We start from the raw sequence: 27920 nt of genomic DNA on the forward strand, positions 1-27920 counted from the left end.
CGGGTATTTTTCTGGTCGCTGAGGCTGACCTTTCTCTGGTCTGACTCGTTTTCTGGGCTGAGTTTTGTCAAATAATTCAGTTCTTATTTAGGCCTATATATTAGACCCTGGGTGTTTGTCCGCAATCAAAAGGAGAATTACTATCAGATAGTGAAAATGTATGTATTCTTAGCTTGTTATTTAGCTTATGTTTCTTAAAAAGAGTGTTTTGATAGATAACTAATCAGTGGGTTTTTACTAGTCAGAGAAATATATGTTTGACAAGTTTTAAACTGCTTTTGGTGTTTGGTGTTTGATACACTAACTAATGTATAAAAAAATATATCTCTTTAAGAAAGAATTTAAAATAAAACACACCCTTTTTTGTACAGACTGTAGACAGATTCCAGATTTTTGTTCTTTTTTTCCGTAAGACAAATTTTCTCCCCGTGCACTTGAACTTAATATTTCTGAAGATGAATCATATCAAAGAACCCTACCGTAGAGGTTTCAAGCCCCAATCTTCAAAATGTATAATATCGTTTTTTTTTTCGCTTTTCAAACAGTTCGTGGTAACGAACTGTTATTAAGGAGTGACCTGGCTCAAAAGTGATCAAAACTCTAAAAAACGGATTTTCTATATCAATAACTTACATCAAAAGAATTGCATTTTAATTTTGATTTTAAATATATAAGTTTCATTAAGTTTAGACTTACTCATCAAAAGTTACGAGCCTGAGAAAATTTACCTTATTTTAGAAAATAAGGAAAAACGCCCTCAAAAGTCAAAGAATCTTAAGGAAAATTATACCATCAGATTCAGCGTATCAGAGAACCCTATAGTGGAAGTTTCAAGCTCCTATCTAAAAGATGTGGAATTTTGCATTCTTGCCACAAGATAGATCACGCATGCGTGTTTATTTGTTTTTTTTTTCATCAGGGGTAATCGTATTGACCCAGAGGTCCTAGAATGTCGTGATTGGGCTCATTCTGACGAAAATTAAAAGTTCTAGTGCACTTTTTAAGTGACCAAAAAAGTGGAGGGCACCTAGGCCCCCTCCCATACTCATTTGTTTTCAAAGTCACCGGATCAAAATTCTGAGATAGCCATTTTATTCAGCATAGTCAAAAAACCTAATAACTATGTCTTTGGGGGCGACTTACTCACCCACAGTCCCTGTGGGAGGGGCTGCAAGTTACAAACCTTGACCAGTGTTTAAATATAGTTATGGTTATTGGGGAGTGTACAGGCGCTTTCAGGGGGATTTGTTTGGCTGGGGGAGGGTTTGAGGGGAGGGGGCTATGCGGTTGGAAACTTTCCATGGAGGAATTTGTCATGGGGAGAGAGAATTTCCATGAAGAGGGCGCAGGACTTTTTAGCATTTTTTAAAAGAACAATGAAAAAATAAATATGAAAAAGTTTTTTCAACCGAAAGTAAGGAATAGCATTAAAACTAAAAACAAACAGAAATTATTATGCATATGAGGGGTTCAACTCCTCCTAATACCTCACTCTCTACGCTGAAGTGATTTACTAATTTCAACTGTTTATTCTAAGGCCTTTGTGTTCCAGGGGTCATTCTTAAGAAATTGGGACAATATTTAAGCTTTAGTGTAAAGAGTGAGGTATTAACGAGGGGAGAAACCCCCTCATATAAGTGATAAAAACAAATGAACATAGAAGTTCATTACTTAAGTTAATTCGTAAGTTGCGTATATTTTTGCTAATAAAAACGCTCGTAAAAAATAAAAGTCTCAGCTGCCTTTTAAATAGCCAAAAAATTGAAGGGTAACTAGGTCTACTCCCTCGCCCCTTATTTTCTCAAAATCGGTCGATCAAAACTATGAGAAAGCCAATTAGCCATAAAAATAAATTAATATGCAAATTTCGTTTTGATTATTCATGTGCTAAACATTTTTTTTTTTACTGACAGTAAGGAGCGATAATAAAACTTAACACGAACAGAAATTACTTCATATCTGAAAGGGGCTGTTCCCTCCTCAACGCCCCGCATTTGCGCTAAAGTTTTTTTACTGTTTTAAAAAGTAGAGTTGAGAAAAAGAGTCAAACTTTAGCGTAAAGAGCGAGTCGTTGAGGAGGGAACAGCCTCAGTACTTTGTTCTTTAAACTAAAGTTTAAAACTGTGTCCTAATTCTTTAAAAACGACTCCTGAAAAACAAGGGTCGTTTAATTAGAACACTAAGTAACTTTTTTGAAAGTGCCAAAAAACTTTAGCGTAAAGAGCGAAGTGTTGAGGAAGGGGCAAACCTCTTCATATACGTAATAATTTCCGTTCCTTTAAAATTTTAATGTTGCTCTTTACTTTCAGTAGAAAAAACTTATTTATTTTTATTTAATGAAGTTTAGAGACAAACAAAAGGAAATGGAAAATTTAGGTCAATTAAAGTAAATGTGTGTAAACATGAAAAAGGTATATTACAAAAAATACACAAACAAAAGCCTACTTACAAAAACAAAGATATAAACTCGCAGCATTCAGTTCTGTTGAGCAATGCCGAGGCGTTGGACGGATAATTTTTAACAATAAGGACAGATTTGAACTTTGTTATCAAACATCAAAATATTTAATGGCTTCAGATTCAGTGTTTATAAGAAGTAACGCATAATCAAAATAATTTGTTCAAAGCAAAACATTAAAACTAAGATTCAGAAGAAATAATTTAATTTAACATTTTAAATTTGATTTTGAATTCCAAAAACGAATATATTCGACACCTTTATACTTTATTAAATAAAAAAAACATGTCTTTTTTTCACTGAAAGTAAGGAGCAACATTAAACCTTAAAACGAACAGAAAATACTCCGCATATGAAATGGGCTTTTCCTCATCAACGTCCCGCTCTTTACGCTAGAGTTTGACTCTTTCTCTTAACTCTACTTTTTGAAACAGTAAAAAAATAGCGTAAAGAGCGGGGCGTTGAGGAGAAAAAGCCCCTTTCATATACAGAGTAATTTCTGTTCATTTTAAGTTTTAATACCGCTCCTTACTTTCAGTAAAAAAAAAAACTTGGTATCTATGTAGGCACGATGATTCTCTATTATATCCACCTTTCTCTGCTGAAAGTTGTCCTGTTTGGTCGGGTAACAAGAAAAGACTTGTTAGTGCCTGTCATTCAGCGCTCGTCCACGATTGGTTAGAGAACTGCCTAGGGTTGGGCTAATGGGATTTACACCAACATTCTCCGGGGTAAAAACCCTCCGTACTCAGTTGAATATACCTTGACAAAAAAGGTATCTAGGAGGTTGATATTTGTGCATTAAAGTAATTTTCTCTATAGCCTAAGTATTTTCCATCTGTTCGGCTATACCCATAATATATCCTGTCTTTAGACTAGCTCCCCGTTTAACAGCCCAAGGTGCCTGCTGGGTCATATAGATCAAGGTGGAACCAAAGCGGAGGGATTCTGAGTTCAAGATCTCTCCTAAAAATATCGGGTAATGAAGCCAGTCCAAAGTTTAAACCTTTATAGCTATTAATTTAAAAAAAAAAACAAAGTTTTCCTGTGGGAAATAATGAGCGAAATTGAAAGTTATAAAGATAAAAAATGGGGCTTCACAGTCTATTAACATATATTTAAAGTCATGCGTCATTCCCAAGGAAAGAACAAATTCTCCCTTCCACACCTGGCGATTTTTCATTTTAGTCTGGCCGTCCAAAAACAGATTTTGATCAGGATGAATTAATATAACTGTGCAGTTACTATTCAAGCTAATTAGCAAGTCAGCGGGAAAAATATAGTACTTTCAAATCAAAGGGAGAATTAAATATTATGAAGTATTCAATATTAAAGGGGAGGGGATGAAACAGAGAGTCAAGCGTAGGAATAACTTAAATCTAACGAAAGAAACAACAAAAAAAAGACATTTTTTTGGTAATCAGGGCTAATGGGTCTAGTATCTCTCCCTCAAACTCTTTTTTTTGCTCGTTCTTTTTGCAATTCTTAGCAACTTTGGTCTCTGGGCTCATAAGTATATAATTTCGTAGCACTGCCCGTCTATCCGATCATCCATAAATATCTTTGTTGTTAATCTCTATTTTCTCCCTCTTATTTCTTTTGCGAGAAACTTAAATATCCTATGCACCATATCGTATAGATTATAATACATGCCTGGTTTTCAGTCCCATTACATCTGATCTAAAATATTCTTTAGATACCTCAAAAGATTTTTTTTACATCTTAATAATTCTTTAAAATCTTTTTTCAAATAAAATTTCAGCATTACCAGCTTCAAATTACTATTTTTTTTTCTTGATTTCATATCCTAGATTCCCCTTTAGATCTTATGACCTTATTTTGCAGTCGAGTTATGTGAATGTTATTTCTCGCTATTTTTCAGGTTATATTTGGCCAATTTTTTCTTTCCTTTTCTGTTGTTTGTCTTAACAGAAGGATACTCCCAAGTAAGGCAGCAACAATTTCTAGGCAATCTCTTTAGACGAAGAACAAGTATTATTCTTGAAACAAGCATGATAACAACTACAACAACGATACATCCAACCTGCTTTCAGCTTTTGTCATCATCATTGCCAGTTTGTCAGAGAAAAAAAAGGCAATATATCTGGGAATATGACTCAAATATAAGAACTTCTCCATTTTGGGCCAAGGCTGTACAATTCAACGTCTTACCGCACCTGTATGCAGAACAATATATCAGGTTTGTCTGAACGTAATTATATCTTGAACCCCAATTTTAATTTTATAAAGGTTTATCTTAATTGGTTAAGAATAGTGAAGAAAGTTGTCGTTTCCCGAAAAAAACTTTGAAAAGTAAGCGATATGGACAAAAATTAAATAAAACCTTCGTTTTTTCTTATGCATCTCGTTCATTCTTATTTGAAAATAAAATAAAAATTTCAACTGAAAGTTAGAAAGCAGCATTCAAACTTAAATGGATAATAAACTTTTTTATGAATGGAACAGCCCCTATCTCAACCTGTGCTCTTTACTCTAAAGTTCTAGTTTTTTTAAACACATTGTACCCAAATTAAACGACCCATGTGTTTGAGCAGTCTTTCTTAAAGAGTTATGATGAAAAGTCAAACTCCAGAGTTTTGATTGAACGTTGAAGAAATGGTAACCACCCCTTAAGTATGAAATAATTTCTGCTCGTTTTATATTAAATTTAAGTTTGATCGCTCCTTACTTACTTTATACTGTCGTTACTCCTTACTTTTAATAAAAAAAAAAATGTTTTTTATTCAATTTCTGACAGTTTTTCAAATTTTGCTGGAAAATCTCCTGCTCCCCCTCCTCCTTATTAAGGAAAGAAGGAAGTTGCTATTGAATTGTGTCACTCATTGCTTAAAATTTGTTATTGTATAATGTTTGATCGAATCTGTTCACTGTCGTTTGAGCATAAGCTTTTGAAATTTATAAGAGATTCTGAAGCTTAATAAAATACTAAATACGTATTGGAAAAGCTCGAACGTCACCAAAATAATTTTGGGTATCAGCGTATGTGGTAGTTTGAACCGATGTAACTACTGGCTGATGTTAGACAATAAGGTCACTCAAGGTCACTGCAATCAAGGTCACTTTTTCAAGATCACTGCAATTTCTTCTCTCAGTGATATTACAAATAGTGGGGGTTTTAAAAGTGCACTACTTTTTGAGGAAGGCTTTTCCTCCTCAACGCCCCGCTCTTTACGCTAAAGTTTGAACCTTTCACTTAACTCTACTTTTTAAAAAGTAATAAACTTTAGCGTAAAGAGCGGGGCGTTGAGGAGGAAAAGCCCAAAACTTTCTTTCTGTTTTTTTCAAAACAGAAAAATTTCTGTTTGTTTTAAGTTTTAATGTCGCTCCTTACTTTCATTTTAAAAAACTTGTTTTTTTTGTTTAATTTCAGGACGTTTTTGAATTAATACATGTTTTGATCTTGGCTCTCCGCACATAAATAATTAAAACGAAATTTGCATATTATTATTTTTTGGCTAAATGGCTTTTTCATAGTTTTAATCGAAAGATTTTGAGAAAAAAGAAGCAAGGGAGGAGGCCTAGTCCCCCTTCAATTTTTTGATTACTTAAAAAGGCAACTATAACTTCTAATTTTTACGAACGTTTTCATTGGTAAAAAATATACGTAACATACGAATTAACTTACGCTGTGAACTTCTATATTCGTATGTTTATATGAGGGGGCTTACCCCTTGTCAATACCTCGCTCTCTACACTAAAACTTAAATTTTGTCCCAATTCCTTAAGAATGACCCCTGAATCACAAAGGCCGTAAAATAAGTATTGGTAATTACTAAAACTACTTTAGTGTAAAGAGCAAAGTATTACGAAGAGGTAAACCCCTCATAAGCGTTATAATGTGTGTTCGTTTCCAGTTTTAATGTTGCTCCTCACTTTCAGTAGAAAAAACCTTTTCATATTTTTTTTTTCATTGTTTTTTTTGTAAATAATGCTAGAAAATCCTGCGCCCCCTCCATTGAAAGTCTCTTCTCCCACGAGAAGCTCCTCCATGGAAAGATCCTCCGACGTAACTCTTCCTCTCAACCCCCCCCCCCCCCCTAAACCGAAAAAAAATCTCCCTGAAAACGTCTGTACACTTCCCAGTAACCATTACTGTATGTAAACACAATTAAAAGTTTTTAACTTGCATTCCCTCCCACGGGGACTGCAGGGGAGTAAGTCGTCCCCAAAGACATAGTTATTAGGTTTTTCGAATATGGTAATGGCTTTCTCAGAATTTTGATCCGGTGACTTTGGGAAAAAATGGGCGTGGGAGGGGGCCTAGGTGCCCTCCAATTTTTTTGGTCACTTAAAAAGAGTATTAGAACTTTTAATTTCCATTAGAATGAGGCCTTTAGTGACACTCTAGGACCACTGAGTCGATACGTTCACTCCTGGAAAAAACAAAACAAAAAAAAACAAATAAACACGCATCCGTGATTTGTCTTTTGGCAAAAAAAAAATGCGAAATTCCACATTTTGTAGATAGGAGCTTGGAACTTGTACGGTAGGGGTCTCTGATACGCTGAATCTGATGGTGTGATTTTTGTTAAGATTGTATGATTTTTCGGGGGTGTTTCTCCCTATTTTCCAAAATTAGGCAAATTTTCTCAGGCTTGTAACATTTTATGGGTAAGACTAATCTTGATGAAACTTATATATTTAAAATAAGCATTAAAATGCGATTCCTTTGATGGAACTATTGGTATCAAATTCCATTTTTTTACAGTTTCGATTACTATTGAGCCGGGTCGCTCCTTACTACAGTTCGTTACCACGAACTGTTTGATAATCACAGCTTCAAAATACCAGTCTAATTTCTGCATTTATATGTTAAGCAACTCGTGGTTTGTGATTAAAATAGTGAATTTCTTGTTATTTAGTTTTATGTTTAGTTGCGAATCAGTTTGGTTGTTGAGCGTTTGGGGTGGTGTTGAAAATACCTAATTGTTTACACTATGTTTGCTAAATGCCACCACACTTTCCCGGCCCCAAAGTATACACTTGGATATATAATAAACATCTCGTTTTTTAATTTCATGAATTGATTTGGCTATATAGTGGTGTGCTATGTAATCATTTAGTTGGGGGGGGAGGTATTCGTATTCTTAACATATTCTTCACATCCTCGAATGAATGTTTTTATCTTTTGTATATACTTGCAAAATAGAGATTTCCTTTTATCCTGCCAATTTTTTTTTGCACCTCCCATACGGCTACCACTTACTGAATCTGACATCTGTAATATCTCTACCTATTGGGTTTTTGGTATAACTGGCAGAACATTTAGTTCATTTTTCCTATATTCCTATGACGATCTGTAATACCTTATGAGTAGATTTTTGTCTTTATCTAAGTCAAACTGACCTAGCTCCCTTACTTTGTGTTTGAGAGGTTCTGGTAGCTGTTTGCCGTTGAGTAAAAATTACTTCGTGACTGCACTAATTTTTTTCGATAAAATATTGGAAATTTTTTTTTTTCGATAAAATTTGTAAAATAATATAAATTGGCAATGGGGCTATCTTGGGTTACTGCGACATTTAGTTTAACGTTTTCTCCTGGGTTTCTAGAAAGAAAATTCGGCAATATGTTAGTACAGACTTTTATATAAACAGAATTCTTATCGTAGTTTTGTAATCGAAGAACCTATCAGGTTAGTCTTTCTGAACCATTTTGCATAAAATATAGCCAAATTGGTATTTTTTGTTCTACACCTAAGATAAACTTTTTGGCTAACAAAAAATTGGTCAAAATGTTTGTTGTGCAATACTACTGCTAAATATTCTCTTTCAACCATTGAATATTTTCTTTCAGCCTCCGTCAAGGCAGGGTTTGAATACTGGACTATTGACTCTTGTCTATCAGAATATATGTCCTATACTACTGCTCTTGTGTCACATGATGACACGTCAGTCTGCTGGCAAAACTCTTTTGAAGGATCTGGTAATTTAAGTACTGGTTCCTTTAATAATTCCTTCTTAAGAATCTCAAGGGCCTCTATTGCAATAGGGGGGGGGCTCAACTCGACCTGATCTTTTCTAAGAGATTGGTCAAGGCTGGGTTTGAATACTGGACTATTGACTCTTGTCTATCAGAATATATGTCCTATACTACTGCTCTTGTGTCACATGATGACACGTCAGTCTGCTGGCAAAACTCTTTTGAAGGATCTGGTAATTTAAGTACTGGTTCCTTTAATAATTCCTTCTTAAGAATATCAAGGGCCTCTATTGCAATAGGGGGGGGGGGCTCAACTCGACCTGATCTTTTTTAAAAGATTGGTTTAAAGTTTAGCTTTTGTGCCATAACTTTTGAAGTAATGCCTGAAATAGCTTACCAGCCCACAGACTGATCTACAGCTTTCCTGATCTTTAGCTGGTTTTAACCATTTAATGAAAGAGAACTTCACTTGATTGGGCAAAATAGCTCCTTGATTTATCAAGTGCCAAGGAACGCATGTTTTGAAATTACCACTTGTAGTTTTTTGGTTTAAGTTTTAAACCTGTATTTTTGAATTTTCCTAATATACTTCTAAGTACATTTAAATGACCTTCTGTTTTCTCCATTTGTAATATAACGTTATCTAAATAAAATACGAATATCTGCTTTCTTTCTTGTCCTGGGCTCTGTGTTTTTTCATTTTCATCTTCCTTTAGCGCTGAATTCCTAAACTGGATAACACAGTTGTTGCTAATAGATAATAGACGCATTTTTTTAAACTTGAACGTCCTGCCATCTTAAAAAATTATTATTGCTTTATGCATAGTTTTGTAGTAAAGTGCTACTTGACAATATCTGGCTATTAGATCGAATCTAGTATAATTTTTTGACCCTCCTAGCGAACCAAGATTTTGTCTATTCTGGGTAATATCGTTACATCTTTTACTGTCAATGCATTTAGTTCCCTAAAATCTACACAACATCTCCATGTGTTGTCTTTCTTCCTTACTATTACTAGTGGAAAACACCATTTCTAACTCCTTTTAGACTGTTTAAAGATTTAGTATCTGCATTTGGATTCTTTTCTGCCGCTCCAAGTTTTTTTTTGCCAAACGTATGATTTACTGTCCGATTCTAAGGCACAAATTCGAGAATATTGCTTGGTACTTGCTAAATATTATTTGGTCCCTGTCTTCCTAAGTTTCTTCCAACTTTTGGTCAACACTGGTTTGTTCTATAGTACGTTAAGCCTTCATTTTGTATCCTGATGCGACATTGTGCCCCACAATTGTTTGGCCTGCCATAGTAATAGCAACTGAATCTGTTTCTATATTACTTGTTTTGATTAGTTGTTTCCTGCTCCCGCGAGGGGCTTATAGCTATTTCTATATATTTCTGACTTGTCCCTATTTACACTACTATTTTCTGCAGGAGGAGGAGGTTAGTGTCAAGTATGCTTAGTATACCAAGACATTAAAGACCTAATACCATTGAATTTGTCGCCAAATGAGGATGAATCTGTTCATGGGGATGTATTTGGGCCTTCCTTGCTCCTCATGGCTTAACGAAGAGACTCTGCAATTTCTACAATCTTACTGTTGACATTGTCTTGATTTTTGATAATATTTCTAAATATTTGATAAAACTTTCTTGTCGTTCCGTCAATTTGGACTTCTATATCTGCCAAGGAAATAGCTTGTTCGAGATTTTCAAATTATCGTGATAATATTAGCTTTAGAAGCTTTTTTGGCAACCTTTGCTTAAGCGCATATAAAATTGTTCATTTCCACCGTTTCGTCGCTTCTGCTTTTGTCTAGCTGTAAGCATACTAAAATGAAAATCTTAACCACATAATTACGAGAACTGGATGATGCGTTAAAAGTACATACCTCAGTTTCATGCCTTTCTGATAGACTTGTTTCAATGCATCTTGTTTTGAAGGACTCAATCACACTATTCATTTCATTGGTTTCCTTATCTCTTATTGACTCAAAATGTTGTAAGGTACTTTCTCTTAATCTGGCTGCTAAACATTTTTCTTTAATTGGGCAGTCGAATGTTTCTTTATTCGCCGAAAATTCGTAATTTTTCGAAAAATTCTTCGACATCGGAAACTCCCACGTATTCCGTTATGACATTTGTGATTTCCAGCACTGTTGTAAGATAAGTCATTTTGATTTTCCCTTAAGACAAAGCCATTATTATTTATGCTATAACTTTATCTTCTCACCTCCTTTTTTTTGTCTACAACCAAATGTTGTGAAACAAACAAGTTGTAACAACCAGATTAAGAAAAATAGTTATTTTATAACCACTAGGCGTAGTGGGATATCCATGTTGGACCCACTCCAATGTAAAGAAACTTAGGAGGGTTACTACCATAGATGGGATATAGGAGTAAGTTGGGTGAGTCGATTTGGTGGGTAATAGCTATGGTTAGCACTTTAAACTGCGGGTTGCCGGGTACCAACAGTAGAGAGGTACAAGATGAAACTTAAAACCATAATAATCACGTACAGTTACATTACTCAAATCAATACAAAGTTTTGGTAAAGACGAGGGGCTAAAGATATTTAAATATAAAAGAACAACGGCCCCAGGCAACTATTTTTTATATTCGAAATGCCCAGCAACACATCCTCCCTTAAAAATAGGGATTTTGATATTTCCAAATTTCCTCTTTTAGCCTTCATATCCTGCAGCTGTTTTTGTGGTCATTGTAAGACTTTTTTAACCAAGTTGCGTCTAACACATATATTTTAATCAAATCAAATTCTAATAAGACTCACAAGCTTAGCCCAGAGGGCTTTGATTTTGTTTCACATTCCCCTCAACTTATTCTAAAAGGTTTATTTTAATATTCTTAGCCTTTTTAGGAGAATCGTGATCAAACATACAGCCTTCCTGAAATAACCAACCTTGTATATAAATAAAGCGAAACTTATGTAACTTAAATATTTCCCCTAAAGGCGGTGGGGAATAAATCATCTCTGGAAGAACAATTATTTGAATTTTTTTCATTATTTTGAGCAAGATCGATATTCCAAGGTTTTTATGAGAAATCTTAGGAGAAAGGGCAGCCAAAAAGGCAAAGTCCGAAGGCGAGGTTGCTCTCCAACAGCTTTTTGACATCTTCAATATGCATTTAAAGTTTGAACTCAACATCCCTAGGTGTTCCTGAAATATTGCAGATTCAGTTTTTTGATAGACAGGATGCCTATAGTGTGTTAACATTTAGTTTTACATGCTCCTCGACATTTCCCAAAAATTCACCTTAATACACTCAGACTTTTCAAACCCACCTAGAATCAAAATTCCTCCTTTTTCCAAATGATTCATCCTGCATTTAAAAAAAGGGAATATGTCACAATTTACAATCATTACCCTGGGTGTTCTGGGAAGCTTTGTATCCCCCGAGGCAAAGCTACTAGCCCTTTCGACTATTTTGAATGAAATTACTTTTTTCAAAATGATCACAAGTGCTAAGGGGAGGAAAAATCTAAAAAGGGTAAGGCATTGGTTACTATCTGACAGTTCTTCAACGTCTTTTGAAATAGTCAACTTAGAACCTTTAGCCTACACACATATATATATATATATATTGCTGATACCTTAAATTGAAAATCAGTAACCATACAGTGTATTTTATTGTGTTTAGCTTTCTTTTCCGAAGCTCTCCCAGGTTATGTGATCCCCATAGGCGTAGTTATTTGAGCTTTTGATTATTTTGAACAAGAAGGCTTTTTGAAAATTTTGATGGAACATTTTTAGAAAAAGAGTAGCTAAAAATTAATAGAAAAATGTTCAGCACTCCTCTACGAAGCTGTCAGGCGTTATTTCATCCATATAGCCATATTTGTTTGAGCTTTTGCCTATTTGAACAAGACTGTCGTTTTCAATGTTTTGACCAAATACTTCTTGAAGATGAGCAGCTAACATGCATTGGAGGAGGCTAGCAGCCTTCCAGTGATAATTCAACATCCACCTTAACATATCCTGGATGCTTCAATTCAGTACCTTCAGCTGTCCTTAAAATACTGGATACCCTCCTTTTTGATAAACTGGATGCACATAGTGTCTTTTGATTTAGGATAACATAACCTTCAATATTCTTCATAGTTTCACTTTCATGATAAGCGCTAGCTATTAGAATTTGAAAAATATTTGGGATTATTACGGGCCAGTTTATTCAAAACATTTTTTCCTAAAATGTGCAATTTGCAATAAGCTATAAAACGGTAACTTTTGTATGTTTTAGGTTGCAACTTTGCGCTTTACTTTTGTCATATATTTTTTTTTAATTAAAATTGTAAGTAAGGAGTGACCTTGAACTTTAAAACAAAAAGAAATTATATCGTACAAAATCCTTTGCTAATTTAGATAGTTTCATTACGGTTTAAAATTACATTATTATTCAAATTTAGTAGTCTTCGTATTTAAAAAGTTGTTCTTAAAGAACTGGAACAAAAATTCAAACTAGAGCATAAGAATTTTTAATTTAAGGTGGGGTAGTTACCCTCATATAATGAATTATTCCGGCCGTTGTAAGTTTGACTGTTTTCCTCACTTTCATTTCAAAAATATCTTTTATTATTAATATGGTAGGGCAGCCAAAGATACTTTCGAGTAAATCAATATTTGTCTCTTTTGACATTTTTTATAATGGTTAAGAGGGAGGAGTGGTCTGGCCAATAAAAACTCATCTCCTGCCATATATACTTCAATCAACTGTTTTTCAGGGTCATGTTTTTGTTAAATGATTTCCGCTGCCACCCCATGTGGGTAGAGATACTGTCATCCTATTCATGCCCACTCATTCAGTTTTCTGGGTATCAAAATTAATAGATACCATTCTTGATCAACATTTAAATTCTGAACTAAATTGTTTTAGGCCAAATGAACTTTTTGAAAATGAAGAATTATTACCTTATCAACAATATGAAGCAATAGAACATCCTGCTAATGAAGATAGTAACCTGATAGAATCTAGTATCAAAACTCCAGCAACTGCAGAGGGGAGATTTTTTCTTACAAAAACGATTGTTTCACCTTTGATAAGAATCGTAAGTGTCTGTTACTCAATGATATTTTTTTATTAGGTAATGGTAACTCGTTATAAGAAAGTGTGCCACAATTGGTGTTGAATCCAGACCCTTTTGCAAATAACTAGATGGATTTCGCTGGCAATAGAGCCACTATGGTTTATCAGTAAATTCGCCAGTATTTTTTTTTCATTTTGTAGGGTGAAATTTTTGCAAACAATGAACAATTTTTTTAGCCGACAAGAGTTTTCAATGGAAAATAAAATAAAAGTGCGAATAAGAGTATGGCAAAAAAGTTGATTTTAGCATTTTTTTTTAATTTTTACCAATTTACTATTGAAATACCATACTTATAATGATTCAATACATTAAAATTGTTTTGCGAGCCTCAGCATCGGCTGACCATTATAAGAGCAAATAGTAATTTATTAATTTCTCCCAGGGGATTAGTTATCACTGAAAGCTATTGAGACTTTGTTGCTTAACTATAAAATTTAATTAAAAAGATGATGGAAGTGTTTCGGCGAGTCTGTGAATCAAAGAAGGTGACATAACAGGAACTCCCGAAATGGCCAGGATTACAAATAATATTTCTTTTGAAAAGATTTTTAGTGTTTTTTTTTTAACATGTCGGCTAGAAAAATCTTAGGGACTGCCCTTCTTGAACTATAAAAGAAAATTCTTCTCTGTTGAAACCAAAAAAGAAAGACAAATCCTAGTTTCAGATGAGGCGAGTTCCCTTAAAATTGAATAGCACTATATTCTTCAAAAACGAAAGAAATTAAATGATTTTCTAAGATTCTAGGGAAACTAGGTATTGGCTTGTAGTTTTTTTTCGTTGATTTATGTTTATTATCAATGGTTTACAAGCAGGAGCACTACTCTTCAGTTCTAAATAGTTTAGCAATGCAAACTAAAAACAAGAAGTTTATAATTAGCGAGACTTGGCTCATTGTTCAAGATTGAATTACCTCAAATATTTTGAATTAAGTAAACTAGTTAAGAGCAATTTTCAACTGGTCTATTTTGTGCCAGCTACAAGCCAGATCTTATTTTTGTGTTACTATGTCACCAGAAACTCAATAGCTCTTACTTATCTTAGTCCAGCTGTTTACTAAGACATCAAGTGTATTCAAAATAAATAGTTGACAATGCTCTTGCTCATAGGGAGTCTGTTTTCATTATAAATAGTTGATAAGCTCTTTCACTTTGCATTTGCTGTACTCCTTGAGTCGAAGTCTGTCACAAGGATCCATATAAATTGGGATAGGACAATACCCTGGTTACCTCCTGATTTGAAGCGAAACAAGCTTGTAACAAGCTTGTTTCTACTTTAACCGCAGAGTTTTTATTCTCACAAATAGAAATCTTTACTAAAGTACAAATTGTGTACAAGCCATGAGAAGGCAAAGCGGTTGTGAGCCCTATTCATGTTAATTTCTGCTAGTTATGGCACTTGGTATGAACCAAGTGACATATAGCAATCGCAAATTCTGTCGGTCTGTCGGTCTGTCTGTCAGTCCCGATTTTGCTACTTTAGGCACTTCCAAGTAAGCTAGGACGATGAAATTTGGCAGGCGTATCAATGACCGGACCAGATTAAATTAGAAATAGTCGCTTTCCCGATTTGACCATCTGGGGGGAAGGAGTGGGGGGACCGTTAATTCGAAAAAAATTGAAAAATTAAAGTATTTTTAACTTACGAACGGTTGATCAGATCTTAATGAAATTTGATATTTGGATGGATACCGTGTCTCAGAGCTCATCCCCACGGAATCTGGTGACATTGGGGTGGGGGAGGAGTTGGGAGGGGGAAACCTAAAATCTTGGAAAATACTTAGAGTGGAGTGATCGGGATGAAACTTGGTGGGAAAAATAAGCTCAAGTCCTAGATACATGATAGACATAACTGGAACGGATCCGCTCTCATTGGGGTTGTTGGGGCGTGGGTGGGTTTAATTCTGAAAAAATAGAAAAAATGAGGTATTTTTTACTTACGAACGGGTGATCGGAATGAAATTTGATGTCTAGAAGGATATCATGTCTCAAAGCTTTTACTTTAAATCCCGACCGGATCTGGTGACATTAGGGGGAGCTTAGGGCAGAGGAACCTAAAATCACGGAAAACTCTTATATTGGAGGGATCGAGATGAAACTTGGTGGGAAAAATAAGCAGAAGTCTTAGATACGTGATTTACATAATCGGAGCAGATCTGCTCTATTAAGGGGGGGGGGGTATTCTGAAAAATTAGAAAAAATGACATATTTTTAACTTACGAAGGAGTGATTGGATCTTCATGAAACTTCATATTTAGAAGGACCTCGTAAGTAAGATCTCTTATTTTAAATCTCAAATGGATCCAGCGTCATTTTTTTTTGGGGGGAATCTTAAAAAATACTTAAAGCGGAGGGATCAGGATGAAACTAGATGGGAAGAATAAAAACGTGTCTAAAATACGGTGACTGACATAACCAGACTGGATTTGCTCTCTTTGGTGGAGTTGGGGGGATTTTGAAAATAGAGGTATTTATAACTTACGAAAGGGTGACCAGACCTTAATGAAATTTGATATTTAGAAGGATCTTGTGCTTTAAGGCTCTAATTTTAATTATTGACCAGATCCTGTGACATTGGGGGAGTTAGAGGTAGAAACCGGAATTCTTTGAAAACTATTTGTTTATTTGTATTTTACGAATAGGTGATCGGATCAAAATGAAATTTGATATTTAGAAGGAATTCGTGTCTCAGAGCTTTTATTTCAAATCCCGACCAGATCTTTTGACATTGGAGGGAGTTGGAGGGGGGAATCTTGGAAAACCCATGGAGTGGAAGAATCGGGATGAAGCTTGGTGGATAGAATAAGCAAATGTCCTTGATACGTGATTGACGTAACCGTACTGGATTTGCTCTCTTTGTGGGAGTTGGGAAGAGGGGTTCAGTGATTTGGCGAGTTTGGTGCTTCTGGATGTGCTAGGACGATGAAAATTTCTAGGCGTGTCAGGGAGCTGCACAAATTGACTTGATAAAGTCGTTTTCCCAGATTCGACCATCTGGGGGGCTAAAGAGAAAGGAAAAATCAGACAAAATTAGGTATTTATAACTTACAAGTGGGTGATCGGATCTTAATGTATTTTGATATTTAGAAGGACATCGTGACTCAGAGCTCTTATTTTAAATATTGACCGGCATTAAGCCTCTGATTTTCTTTTTAAGTCAATCTATTGATTCTTAGAATTTTGTTAGAGCTCATACCATATGAGCTCTTAGCTCTTCTTCCCTTGTCGCAAGTACCATATGAGCTCTTAGCTCTTGTTTTTTAATTTGATTCTTTTATTTATTGTAATTTCTATTCATTTTGGGTTTCATTTATTTATTGATCCTGATTTGTAGTATTTTTACGCTTTGTAGATTATTCAATTTAACTTTTGCCCTATTTTGGTTTAATGGAGATCTTTACTTTTTTTTAAATTATTTTGTGGATAAAGGTTTTTGAAATTAATTTCTGTTCGTTTTCTTTTGAAACGAACCCTTTCACTCATACCCTTTTCATCTTCCCTTTTACTCATAAATCTGTTTTGAATCTTTGTCCTTTCTCTCCAAAAATAATATTTGGAGCCTTGACAGTCCTTGTGGTTGATTAGTTTTGTGTATGTTCGTGGAAATATCTGATGTTTTTTTTTCTTCGAACTTAGTGGTTTTTCTGGAAGGGCACTTCCCAATATAATTTTTGGAATGACATTCACACTCAGTAGGCAGAGATGCCTCAACTGGGAAATTTCTCAAACATATTACAGGGATTTCAAATAATGGAAGATCTGATCTATAAATTTTTCTCAGACGGTTATATTGCAATAAAGCCTCTAAATCTAGTATAATTTTCGTAGGATCGAATTCCACTAATCGTAGACCTATACTACTAGCCATACGTGACAAAATGACACAGATCATACTTGGACCAAAACAACGACTACCTGCGTCAGTAATTGCACATTGTAAAATCAGTTCTTGTAATTTGTGTACTGTGATGACCAAGGCAATTTGAAGTGGAAATTGTCTTCTTGTGTAATATAATCACTTTAATGCTTGAAAGCGCACGGTTTCACTGCCGATTTCATATGGCATTTCGTTTCCATCAAATTCCACTGGGACATTCCCTATTTCACCAGTTTAAAGTGTCTTGAATCCACATACATAGCCTATTGATCTATTGACAAGCCCTTTATCGTCAGAAACACTTCTTTGGAGCATTTTGTGTGCACCAACTGCAAGTATCAGGTTCGTCAAAGCACCTGTAGTTCTTTTCTTGTTGTTGACAAAGCCTGCCATTCTATTTGTTGCTTTTTGTTCAATTATTTTGTCTTTGACTACTGATAACAGTTGGTCAACATCAACAAGTTTAACCTATTCTGAGCTAATTTTCTGAAGAAGTAGCTTGTTAACGATCATACAGTTTTCGTTGGTTGGCATCAATAAAACAAGAGTGTTTCCCTCTGTGGCTAACTTTATGTAGAGATGAACAATTCGTCGGATGTAGCTCTGCAAGAGTTTCCGATCTTTCTCTTGTTGAAATAATTCAGATTTTCACTTGTACAAACACCAAGCCGAATGTCAGAAAGTGTATGAGTTTAACTCGTATCGGTCTTTTGTCACATATTTATCGTTAGTTCATTGTATTCAAACCCTTGCCATAGGCTGATTGCGCCCATTGATCCAGTTCTACTTTTGATTTCAAGACGTGTCAAAGGTATGTATGGGGGATTGGAAGATGCTGCTCGCAACTGAAGAAAGTCTGCGAAAGGCAGGCAGTTAGTATTAACTACTACCAGTTAACTAACTAACAGTTAGCCACTGGTAAATTACCTGACATGATTTCAGTCAGCCTCAAGTGGACATACATCAACGGAAGAGATGAAACCGTGCTAACTTCATCAATAATGAAAAATGGGGTTTTTGCAAGTGTCTTTCTCAAAATAAGACGCTGTTCAGTGGAGAGTGTTGTGTATTTTGCTTCTGTTTGCTGATCAAGAGGTTAACTTAAGCAGCGATAAATTGTTACACCACTTATACTATGAGCAGCAAGACCTGCAGGGGCCAGTACTACAACAGGGCATTCCTCTTTCTTGAAGTGTTTAGAAACTAGTCTTCTAACGACAGTAAAGAGCCTAGATTGTCCTCTACCACCAGAGCCTGATACAACCATTTTCAGGGATGTAACACCGACAACTGATTCCGAAGTCTTGTTAACAACTCTCTTTTGATAAATATTCAGTGATTTGTGGTCACTTTTTAATCTATCTTTCGTGTCACTGTCCAATATCTTCTATTTGTGTTTACCAAATCATCCATAGTATCAGCAGATCTGTCTATAACTCCTCCCTGAATTGCATTTTTTGGGTTGTCATCTTCATTGTTCCCTATATCCTCTTCCATATTTTCAATGTCGTGAATTCAGCACATTGCACTTTCAACACAGTACGCCTGGTAATTGCTCATTCCACTGATTAGTATATCTTTTTCATTTCGCCAAGGTATAAAATCTTAAAAGCATTCCGTAATAAATCTCTATCTTCTCATCAGACTCGAGCGAGGTTTATTTTCTTATGCTGAATGATGTATGGTGTAACAGTTCTTTTTCTTAGGCAAAAAGAGCCACCATTCAAAAGTATATTCTCATCTGTTCCCTTACGTTCTCACTCAAGCCAAGAAAGCAGTTGATAAAGACTGACGTTCTCCGTATGTTCAGGCCTTTTGTGGTGGACGTCAGCAATCCATTGGGAAAAATACGTCACAGCTTTTTAGATCCTCTTTTGCAAGCCCTTCCAGCTCTTTATATTTCTTAACGTGCTCTTAACTTGGCTTATTTTTCCAATGTCAACATATCCAAATTTTCTGGAAACACTGTACAGCTTTGTGCCTAAGAACCTATCTGCAGCTTCAACAGCTCAGACTTGACGGAATTTCATATACTTCAAGAAATTAGACATAGTTCTTTGGCCAATATTCTTGCACGGACTGTTTACTTTCTCCCACATGTCATCAACTTCGGCACTTTCTACTTTTGTCATGTATTTAGTTATGTAATATGGCAATTTAGAAGCCAAGTGACCAATATACTGAACATCAATATTTGCTTGATTAGTCATCAGCAATCCTGGATTGTAGTAATTTATGGTTCACTCATCTTCTCTTTGAAGCAGATTATTTATTCTTTTTCATGGCTTTTTTTGGTTTGTCCAATGAGCCAAGCAGTCAATGACGTCATTCAGTTCTGTCTGTACCTTTTTAGGAAGAAGAAAGCCGAATCTACAATATGCAACCCATCTTCCTTCTTTCCTTTTGTACTCTCTTGACAGTATTTATTACAACTGTGCACTAGATGGTCTTTGATTAGTTTTGTTGGGCCCGTGTTGTGTGTTCGGGCAAGTGTCGGGCTCGTCAATTTATTCGGCAGTTCGCAAGTTAAAATCCCATTAATATACTGAATTACTTCAGCTGTTATTGATTTCCCAATAACAGGAGCATCTTCAATCAATAAGATACCGTGTACATGAGGTGCACCTCGCTCCTGATACTCAATACGACAGAAATGGTCCTTAACTTTGCCAAATATAGGAGTTGATTGTGAACAAATCAGATAATTAAATATGGCAGTCCATTTCTTGTGTAAGTGCATTTAAACCATGACAGAATCTACAGATATGAATCCTTCTGGTGTCATCTTCTCCACACCTTGCAAATGCATGTCTATAGTCAGTTAGAAATCAATAAATTAAGGAGATGACCACTCAGCACAGGAAATTGTAAAGAATAATGTTGGTGGACCTTCTTGCTCAATCGTGGTTTTTATTTTGTAAGACAGAGACTGAAAATACTGTCGAAATTCTCTGATTTTGGATTGAACTGAAAACAAAGTTCCTTCCATCTCTCCATCTCAAGAATGAAGCCTGTTCATAAAATGGCGAGCGTTTTGGTTTGGTTTTACAGTATGCAACATGTGACCAACACTATTGGAGAACGAAGAAAGCTCTTGTAGTTGAAAATCATGAAACAGGTGTTGCTTATCAAGACGAAACTTCGAGCGTCTGCTAAGAAGCCTTTACTTTATATATTCTGCATTCCTCACTTGAAAAGCTTTTGCTATTTTACGAATCCAATTTTCATTGTTCGGAAAAAGATTGGGAAAGACTTCAAGATCAATATCTTCCTGAAATAAGTCCTCGTTTTCACCTCTTAGCTTTTTGAGCTGAAACTGGTCAATATTAAGATCTTTTCTATTCATAAAATCTTCCATAAGGTCCTTAGGAACTGTTGTAATAAGTGGCTGTACAGAAAAATGTTCAACAAATTCAGACTTTGTACTATTTGTTGGTTTATCAAGAACTAGCTGTTGGGGTGGGAACTAGCACCCCAACACCTAGTTGGTGGGGCGCTTTGCGCCCCCCCAAGCCCCCCCGCGCGCGTAAGTCGTTACGCGCCATATTAGTTACGCGCCATTGTAGTTGTGTCCCTGTGTCCCACCTGTGAATATAGATAGATTTATATATGTGTTTCAAACTACGTGAAAATTGTGAATATACAACATTTTTGGCTTTCCCACTACTGGGAGCTTTCCGTTTCCAATTGCCAGCAATTGATCTGAAAATGTTTGACCAGAGTCATCGTTTTGCAATCGGACACGCATATTTGTAGTTAATTTTAATTTTTTTACGTGTGCCCATAAATTAGAATTTTTCAGGCAAGCATTCATTTCGTCTGCAGGAGAAAAACTACGTAAAAATTGCGAATATACAACATTCTTGGCTTTCCCATTGTCTCTGCATATACAAAGCCGTATGCACTAATAATGACGTCATATGCAAACGCTCTTTTTACAAACAAACAAACATGCATACACACAACTCGTTTTTATATAGATAGATAGATAGATAGATACAATACAAATTAACTGCGTAAAACTTGCGAATGTACAACATTCTTCGCTGTCCAATTGTCGCTGCATATAAATAGATTGTCAGGTTTACCGACCCTCGAACATGCAACGTACAATTGTCCATGGGAAAAACAATCAGTATTAAGATCTATACCACATTTTCTAATGATTGACCTTGAGCTTTGTTAATGGTGATTGCAAATGCTAATCGAATTGGGAATTGCAATCTTTTAAATTGAAAAGGCAGATCCGTTGGAATCATGGGAATGCGAGGAATAAGAACAGCCTCACCCTCAAAAGGCCCTGTCAAGATTGTGGCCTCTATTATGTTTTCCATTGTTTTTTTTTTTACGGCAAGTCGCGTGCCATTGCAAAGCTTTGGTGGGTTTATATTTCTTAAAAGTATTATTTTTAGTTGTTAAAAGCCTATTTTTAGTTGTAGCACGTGTGGTGGAAACCCTGAAAGATCTATGGAATTTAAAAATTCAGATGGATAATTAACCGCTTCATTTGGTTCCAAAACTGTGTCGACTGACTTGCAAAGGACTGCCTGGTCTCGAATCTTGGTCAAAACAATATTGTTGATTTCGTGGACGTCTATATTTTTGGGTGCGAGAATCGCTCTTTCACTTAGCTATTTATTATTTTTATAATGTTTTAGAATATTCGGAAATACTTTTTCAATCAATTCATTTTTGGACGTCACTAAATTACAGAAATCAGCAGGTAGTTGTATACGTCCTGAAATTGAGTCTATCGTATCATAAATGTCTTTTTGTTCCGACGTTAACTTGGAAATGTTATTTTGTACATACGACAATAGATCACTCGTACTGTAACTTTGTTCACGATCCAATTCTACACATGTCGAAACAGCAGCGATACGGTTAGGTGAAGGCATTCCCAAATCCTGAAGAGGTTTGTTTGCCATACGTACGCACAAATCTTCTATAATAACCAAAGTGTAGCTATAAATTTCGGGAGCAAGTGCACGAATTTGACTTGGGGTTGACGTTTCGCACGCGTCATTGGTGCAGTTATCCCAGTGTTGGTCATTCTCTAATAAATTCAGAGCTTGGCATGCACTACGGTAAGTGTCATGTATAGTACCGTTTACCGTTTTTCAAATACTCAAAGGATGTCGGACCGGGTACATTCACCAAAAGCAGGCGTAGAAAGAAGCATTCATGTTGATTGGGGTGAACGGTGTAGAGTCTTCCTATCGTGGTATCTTTGAAGATGGTAGGTTGGCCCTAAACCCACTGGTTATCTACTTCGATGGTGGTACCATTGCCATTGTAGGTTCTTCAGTCATTTTACAATTAGAAATTTCTCCTTCAACGGTCTTCTTACAATTAAAAATTTGTCTTTGAACGATATTCTTAAATACCTGTGTCCTGGTCGTCATTTATATTCCCTGTGTCCCGGTCGTCATTTGTGTCCCGGTATCCCAGTCTGTAATTTCTTTTTGATTGTCCCGGTCGTTATTTATATTCCCTCTGTCCCGGTCGTCATTTGTGTCCCGGTCTGTAATTTCTCTTTGAGTGTTTTTTTTTTTTAGTATTTTTTAGTTTTTTACATTTTTTCAGTTTTCTTTTTCTTCTTATTTTTTCAGCTTCACTATGAAATACATATCGCCGAACCTTTGTTTTTTTAACTAAAATCTGGTAGGCATTGATGACCTTATCCAAGTCCAAATCCCAAACCCAATCATCATCACTATCATTTTCAGTTTTGATATGTTTTGACTCTTGCTGTCCAGGTGGATCTTCATCTAACTGCGCGGTTTTGCGTTCTTTAGCCTCAAGCCTGTTTCCTTGCTGTTCTTTTGATTCCTCGGCACGCTTTCTTTTCTGACTTTCTCTATCAGCAGCAAGTTTTTTGGCATAGACTCTTTGAGCATCTTCATCGGCTTTTGCCATTGTAAGTTCATCAGTCATTTTAAACTTAAACATTAATAGATTTCTACGTGAACATATATGTCTTAAATATCTTTAATGACGTCACCGTCATAGCTAAAATGACGACAACTAACTTCATGACGTCAGTCGACACAGAAACATGACGTCACCTGATCCACAGACAGACAACTTATTTTTATATATATAGATAGCACTTTCCGGTATTTCAGGTGATGTGTCGACACCAACCGCTCTTTCAGCCAAGCGAGATTCAGGGATCTCATTTAGATCCTCTAAGGTGTATGCACGTATTGTCCTATAAAGAGCGTTATTCTCTTTTAACCATAGTAGTGCTTCATGCACTTTTCTCAAATCAATTAATGCTGTCAAAACATTCTTATTGTAAGTTGGCTGACCATTAACAAGAATTACTAAATTGTCAATGTTTAGTTGTTTTTGGGCTCAACGGCTGCATTGGCTTACATAGCAACAGGTAAATATACTATTCTACCTCTAAATGGGTTGATCTGTTCTGTTCTAGGTCTCTTCAACCCAGTTATTTTCCCAAGTTTAATAATTGAAAGTCGTTGTATCACAAATCTTATCATCGCCAGTTCAAAATTATAAAGACGACTTATGCATTCTCGAGTGATTTTCCTTGTTGTTCAAGGAAGGATACTTTAATTTCCCTTTTCAAGGTTTTCGATCATGATGATTCCAATGGTGTCTTTTTCATTATGATTCAACGCCATTTTTGAGGGTTTTCAGACTTTTTTACTGGAAACTGTATGTTTCATGAATAGTCTTGGAAAGTATAAATAAAATCAAACTGAATGTTTTATATATAATGCTATTAATTGTTGAATGATCATCAGTTAAAGATTCTTATTCACTGTAATTTTATTTTATGGTCCAAAAACGCCAATGACGTAGTAGGTCTTATACTTTTACCATCAAAGAAAGAAAAAATACAAACTCTTGTTTGTCGTGATTTTGTTTGTTCAAAGCTTGATTTGCATATTCAATTTAAATTTAACTTGTTTTAAGATTTATTTTTTTAACTTACCTTGGTATATATTGTATTTTTTTTCTATGATTGTTTATTTAATTTATGTTAGTTTAGGGTTTCATTCATATTTCAATAGAAAAATATTTTTGTTCGTTTTAAGCTTGAGTTGTAAATTCAATTTAAATTTTACACATTAGATATTTATCTATTCATTTGCATTAGTACCTGTTGTATGTTTGTTTATGCTATGATTGTTTATATAATTTCTATTTGTTTTGGGTTTCATTAATTCTTTAATAGTAATTTCTGGTCGTATTGTGTTTGAGTTGTTGTAGATTCCTCTTTTTTCCGATCTTTAGCTTAACAAGGCCTTTACCTTTCTTTAAAAATTTCTTTTTCGGAATTTTTGTTTAATTAGTTAGTATAAATGGACGGAGGGTGCTTCTTCCTCCGGATTTGGCTCGTAAGGTAATACTTAAACTTCGTGCTCGAATACTATAAGTTGGAATAGTCGTATTTTTGAAGCAAAATAAAAGTATAGCGTAAATAGGACGGATTTAAACGCTAAACTTGAATTCTTCTCATTTGTGGAAATTCATGAATTGCACATTATATGCAGCTTGTTAGCAAAAAAATAAAGTTTCACTGTAAACTTTAAGTTAAACATTGACGAAATTGGGTTTACCAAAAACAGGTTTTATTCACATTTTATTTCAAATTTGAGGGGATTCGAGAGACCATGAAAGGGCTTATTATGAAAGCCAAGGTTTGCCACGAGTCATTGAAGAAAGACTATCCTCTCTAGCATAAGTTTTCAAAATCTGTCACTTTTTATATTCCAGTGTTGACATTATTTTGTTTGATTGCTCTTAACAATTACAAGTTTGTTTTCGTTTTTTGTCACTTATTTTCCTGAACTCGCGGTTTTGTTAACTCTTTCTTCTCAAATCACCATTTTGTGTTTTGTCGCTTTTTTCGTATATTTTTCAAATAATTTTGTCAAATCTATTTGGCATACATCCACCACTTTGGATCGCACAACTGCTTTCAAGTTTTAAGAATAGGCCCATATGAACTTCCAATGACAGGGTAACAATACGAAATCAAAATTCCTCCCTTTTGTATACTCCCACTTGCATACATAAACCCACGTAAACAACGGTAAGGTAAAAGAGAAAAGATAAGTACTTTTGTATAAGACTTAATAGCGCAATAACTATAACACTTGCCTGTGGCTGTCATAATTAAATTCGAATCTTAAGCAAGACTATTTTAGTTTTGAGAGAATACAAATTTCTCCTTAGTCCTAGAGAAGACAAAAAAGTTTAAAACAAAAAAGAACACTTAAAAAAACTTCAGAATCACTTTCAAAGCGGATTAAAAGGTGGAAAGGATTATCTGTAGATATAAATGAAGACAAGTGGCTCAGAACAGATTAGGTTATGCATGCCTTTATCTTTTTAACTCATTTTCCTCGACTTACTGACTTTTCCATTCCTGCACTTATAATATAAATCAGTTTTATTTCCATATTTTAGTAAGTGAAGTTCATTTTACGCCTCTTGTTTTGATTAAATAAAAAAAAACAAGTTTTTTCAAAGTAAGGAGTGACATCAAAACTTAAAACGCACAGAAATTACTTCGTATATGAAAGAGGCTGCTTCCTCATCAACGCCCCGCTCTTTACGCTAAAGTTTGACTCTTTCTCTCAATTCTTCTTTCTAAAACAGTAAAAAACTTTAGCATAAAGAGCGGGGCGTTGATGAGGAAGCAGCCTCTTTCATATACGAAGTAATTTCTGTGCGTTTTAAGTTTTGATGTCGCTCCTTACTTTCAGTTGAAAAAACTTGGTTTTTTTATTTAATTTCTGAACGTTTTTGAATCAATGCATGTTTTGATTTTGGCTCTCCGCAGAGGAATAATCAAAACGAAATTTGCATATTTTATTTTTTTTTTTTTGGCTCAATGGCTTTCTCATAATTTTGATCGAATGATTTTGAGAAAAAAAGAGCGGGGGACGAAGCCTAGTTGCCCCCCGATTTTTTGGTTAATTAAAAAGGCAACTAGAACTTTTAATTTTTTACGAATCTTTTTATTGGTAAAAGATTTACGTAACTTATAAATTAGCTTACGTAAAGAACTTTTGTATTCTCATGTTTTTATTACATATATGAGGGGATTCGCCCCATCGTCAGTACCTCGCTCTTTACACTAAAGCTTAAATTTTATCCCAATTCATTAAGAATGACCCCCTGAATCACAAAAGCCGTAGAATAAGTAGTTAAAATTACCGAAAATACTTTAGCGTAAAGAGCGAGGTATTAGAAGGGGGTGAGCCCCTCATATGGGTAATAATTTCTGTTTGTTTTAAGTTTTACTGCTGTTCCTTACTTCCAGCTGAAAAAGCTTTTTCACTTTTATTTTTTAATTGTTTTTTTTTTAAATAATGCTAGTCAATCCTGCTCTCCCTTCATGGAAATTTTCTTCTCCCATTACAAATTCTCGAAGGAAAGTTCCCCCAGCATATCCCCCTCTTCTCAACCCCTCCCCCAAACCAAAAAAATCCTCCTGAAAACGCCTGTATACTTCCCAATAACCATTACTATATGTAAGCACAGGTCAAAGTTTGTAACTTGTTGCCCCTCCCACGGGGACTTTGGGGCAGTAAATCGTCCCCAAAGACATAGTTATAAGGTTTTTTGACTATGCTGAATAAAATGGCTATCTCAGAATTTTGATCCGTTGACTTTGGGAAAATAATTAGCTTGGGAGGGGGCTTGGGGGCCCTCCAATTTTTTTTTGTCACTTAAAAAGGGCACTAGAACTTTTCATTTCCGTTAGAATGAGCCCTCTTGCAACATTCTAGGACAACTAGGTCGATACGATCACCCCTGGAAAAAAAAACAAACAAAAAAACAAAAAAACAAATAAACACGCATCCGTGATCTGCCTTCTGGCAAAAAATGCAAAATTCCACATTTTTGTAGATAGGAGCTCGAAACTTCTACAGTAGGGGTCTCTGATACGCTGAATCTGATGGTGTGATTTTCGTTAAGATTCTATGTCTTTTAGGGGGCGTTTCCCCCTATTTTCTAAAATAACGCAAATTTTCTCAGGTTCGTAACTTTTGATGGGTAAGACTAAACTTGATGAAACTTACATATTTATAACCAGCATTAAAATGCAATTCTTTTGATGTAGCAATTGGTATCAAAATGCCATTTTTTAGAGGTTTGGTTACTATTGAGCCGGGTCGCTCCTTACTACAGTTCGTTACCACGAACTGTTTGATTGTGTCCTTAAATAATAGCCGTTAGCTGGTTTAAATAGTAGCTATTCAATTATGCGACACACCAGAGGCTTATATCTTTTTCTTTCAGGCAACAGTGACGGAGACAGCAGGAATAACAATGACAAACATTCTTGCATGTTATCCCTTGTCTGGTGTAAGTGGACCCTTGTGTAACCCATCTGTTTACCCTGAAGAACCTGAAGGTTCCGGTGAAGAGCCAGAACTTTAAGAAGCTATAGCAGTATAACCGAAAGTGAAGAAACTTTAATTGATGTTATTTATTATCAATTATATGATTTTGTTTTTAGTGGATTTCTTTTAAGTTATTAAAGTTATTTAAAGTCTGA

The 27920-nt window shown here is 35.2% G+C and overlaps 1 protein-coding gene across 3 annotated transcripts; it reads left to right on the forward strand.

The window, feature by feature from the left end:
• LOC136043681 (uncharacterized) lies at positions 1–27920 on the forward strand. 3 transcript variants are annotated; one of them, XM_065728575.1, is made up of 4 exons: positions 1–158; positions 4341–4658; positions 13290–13461; positions 27662–27920. In XM_065728575.1, coding segments are annotated over exons 1-4 (633 nt in total). In that variant the 5' UTR covers positions 1–156; the 3' UTR covers positions 27803–27920. The 3 variants fall into 3 exon arrangements, with proteins under 3 accessions (XP_065584647.1, XP_065584648.1, XP_065584649.1); XM_065728576.1 differs by lacking the exon at positions 1–158; XM_065728577.1 differs by lacking the exons at positions 1–158; positions 4341–4658 and adding an exon at positions 7275–7305.

Source organism: Artemia franciscana, unplaced genomic scaffold (genome assembly GCF_032884065.1).
Source record: "Artemia franciscana unplaced genomic scaffold, ASM3288406v1 Scaffold_826, whole genome shotgun sequence".
In the NCBI taxonomy this organism is placed as follows: domain Eukaryota; kingdom Metazoa; phylum Arthropoda; class Branchiopoda; order Anostraca; family Artemiidae; genus Artemia; species Artemia franciscana.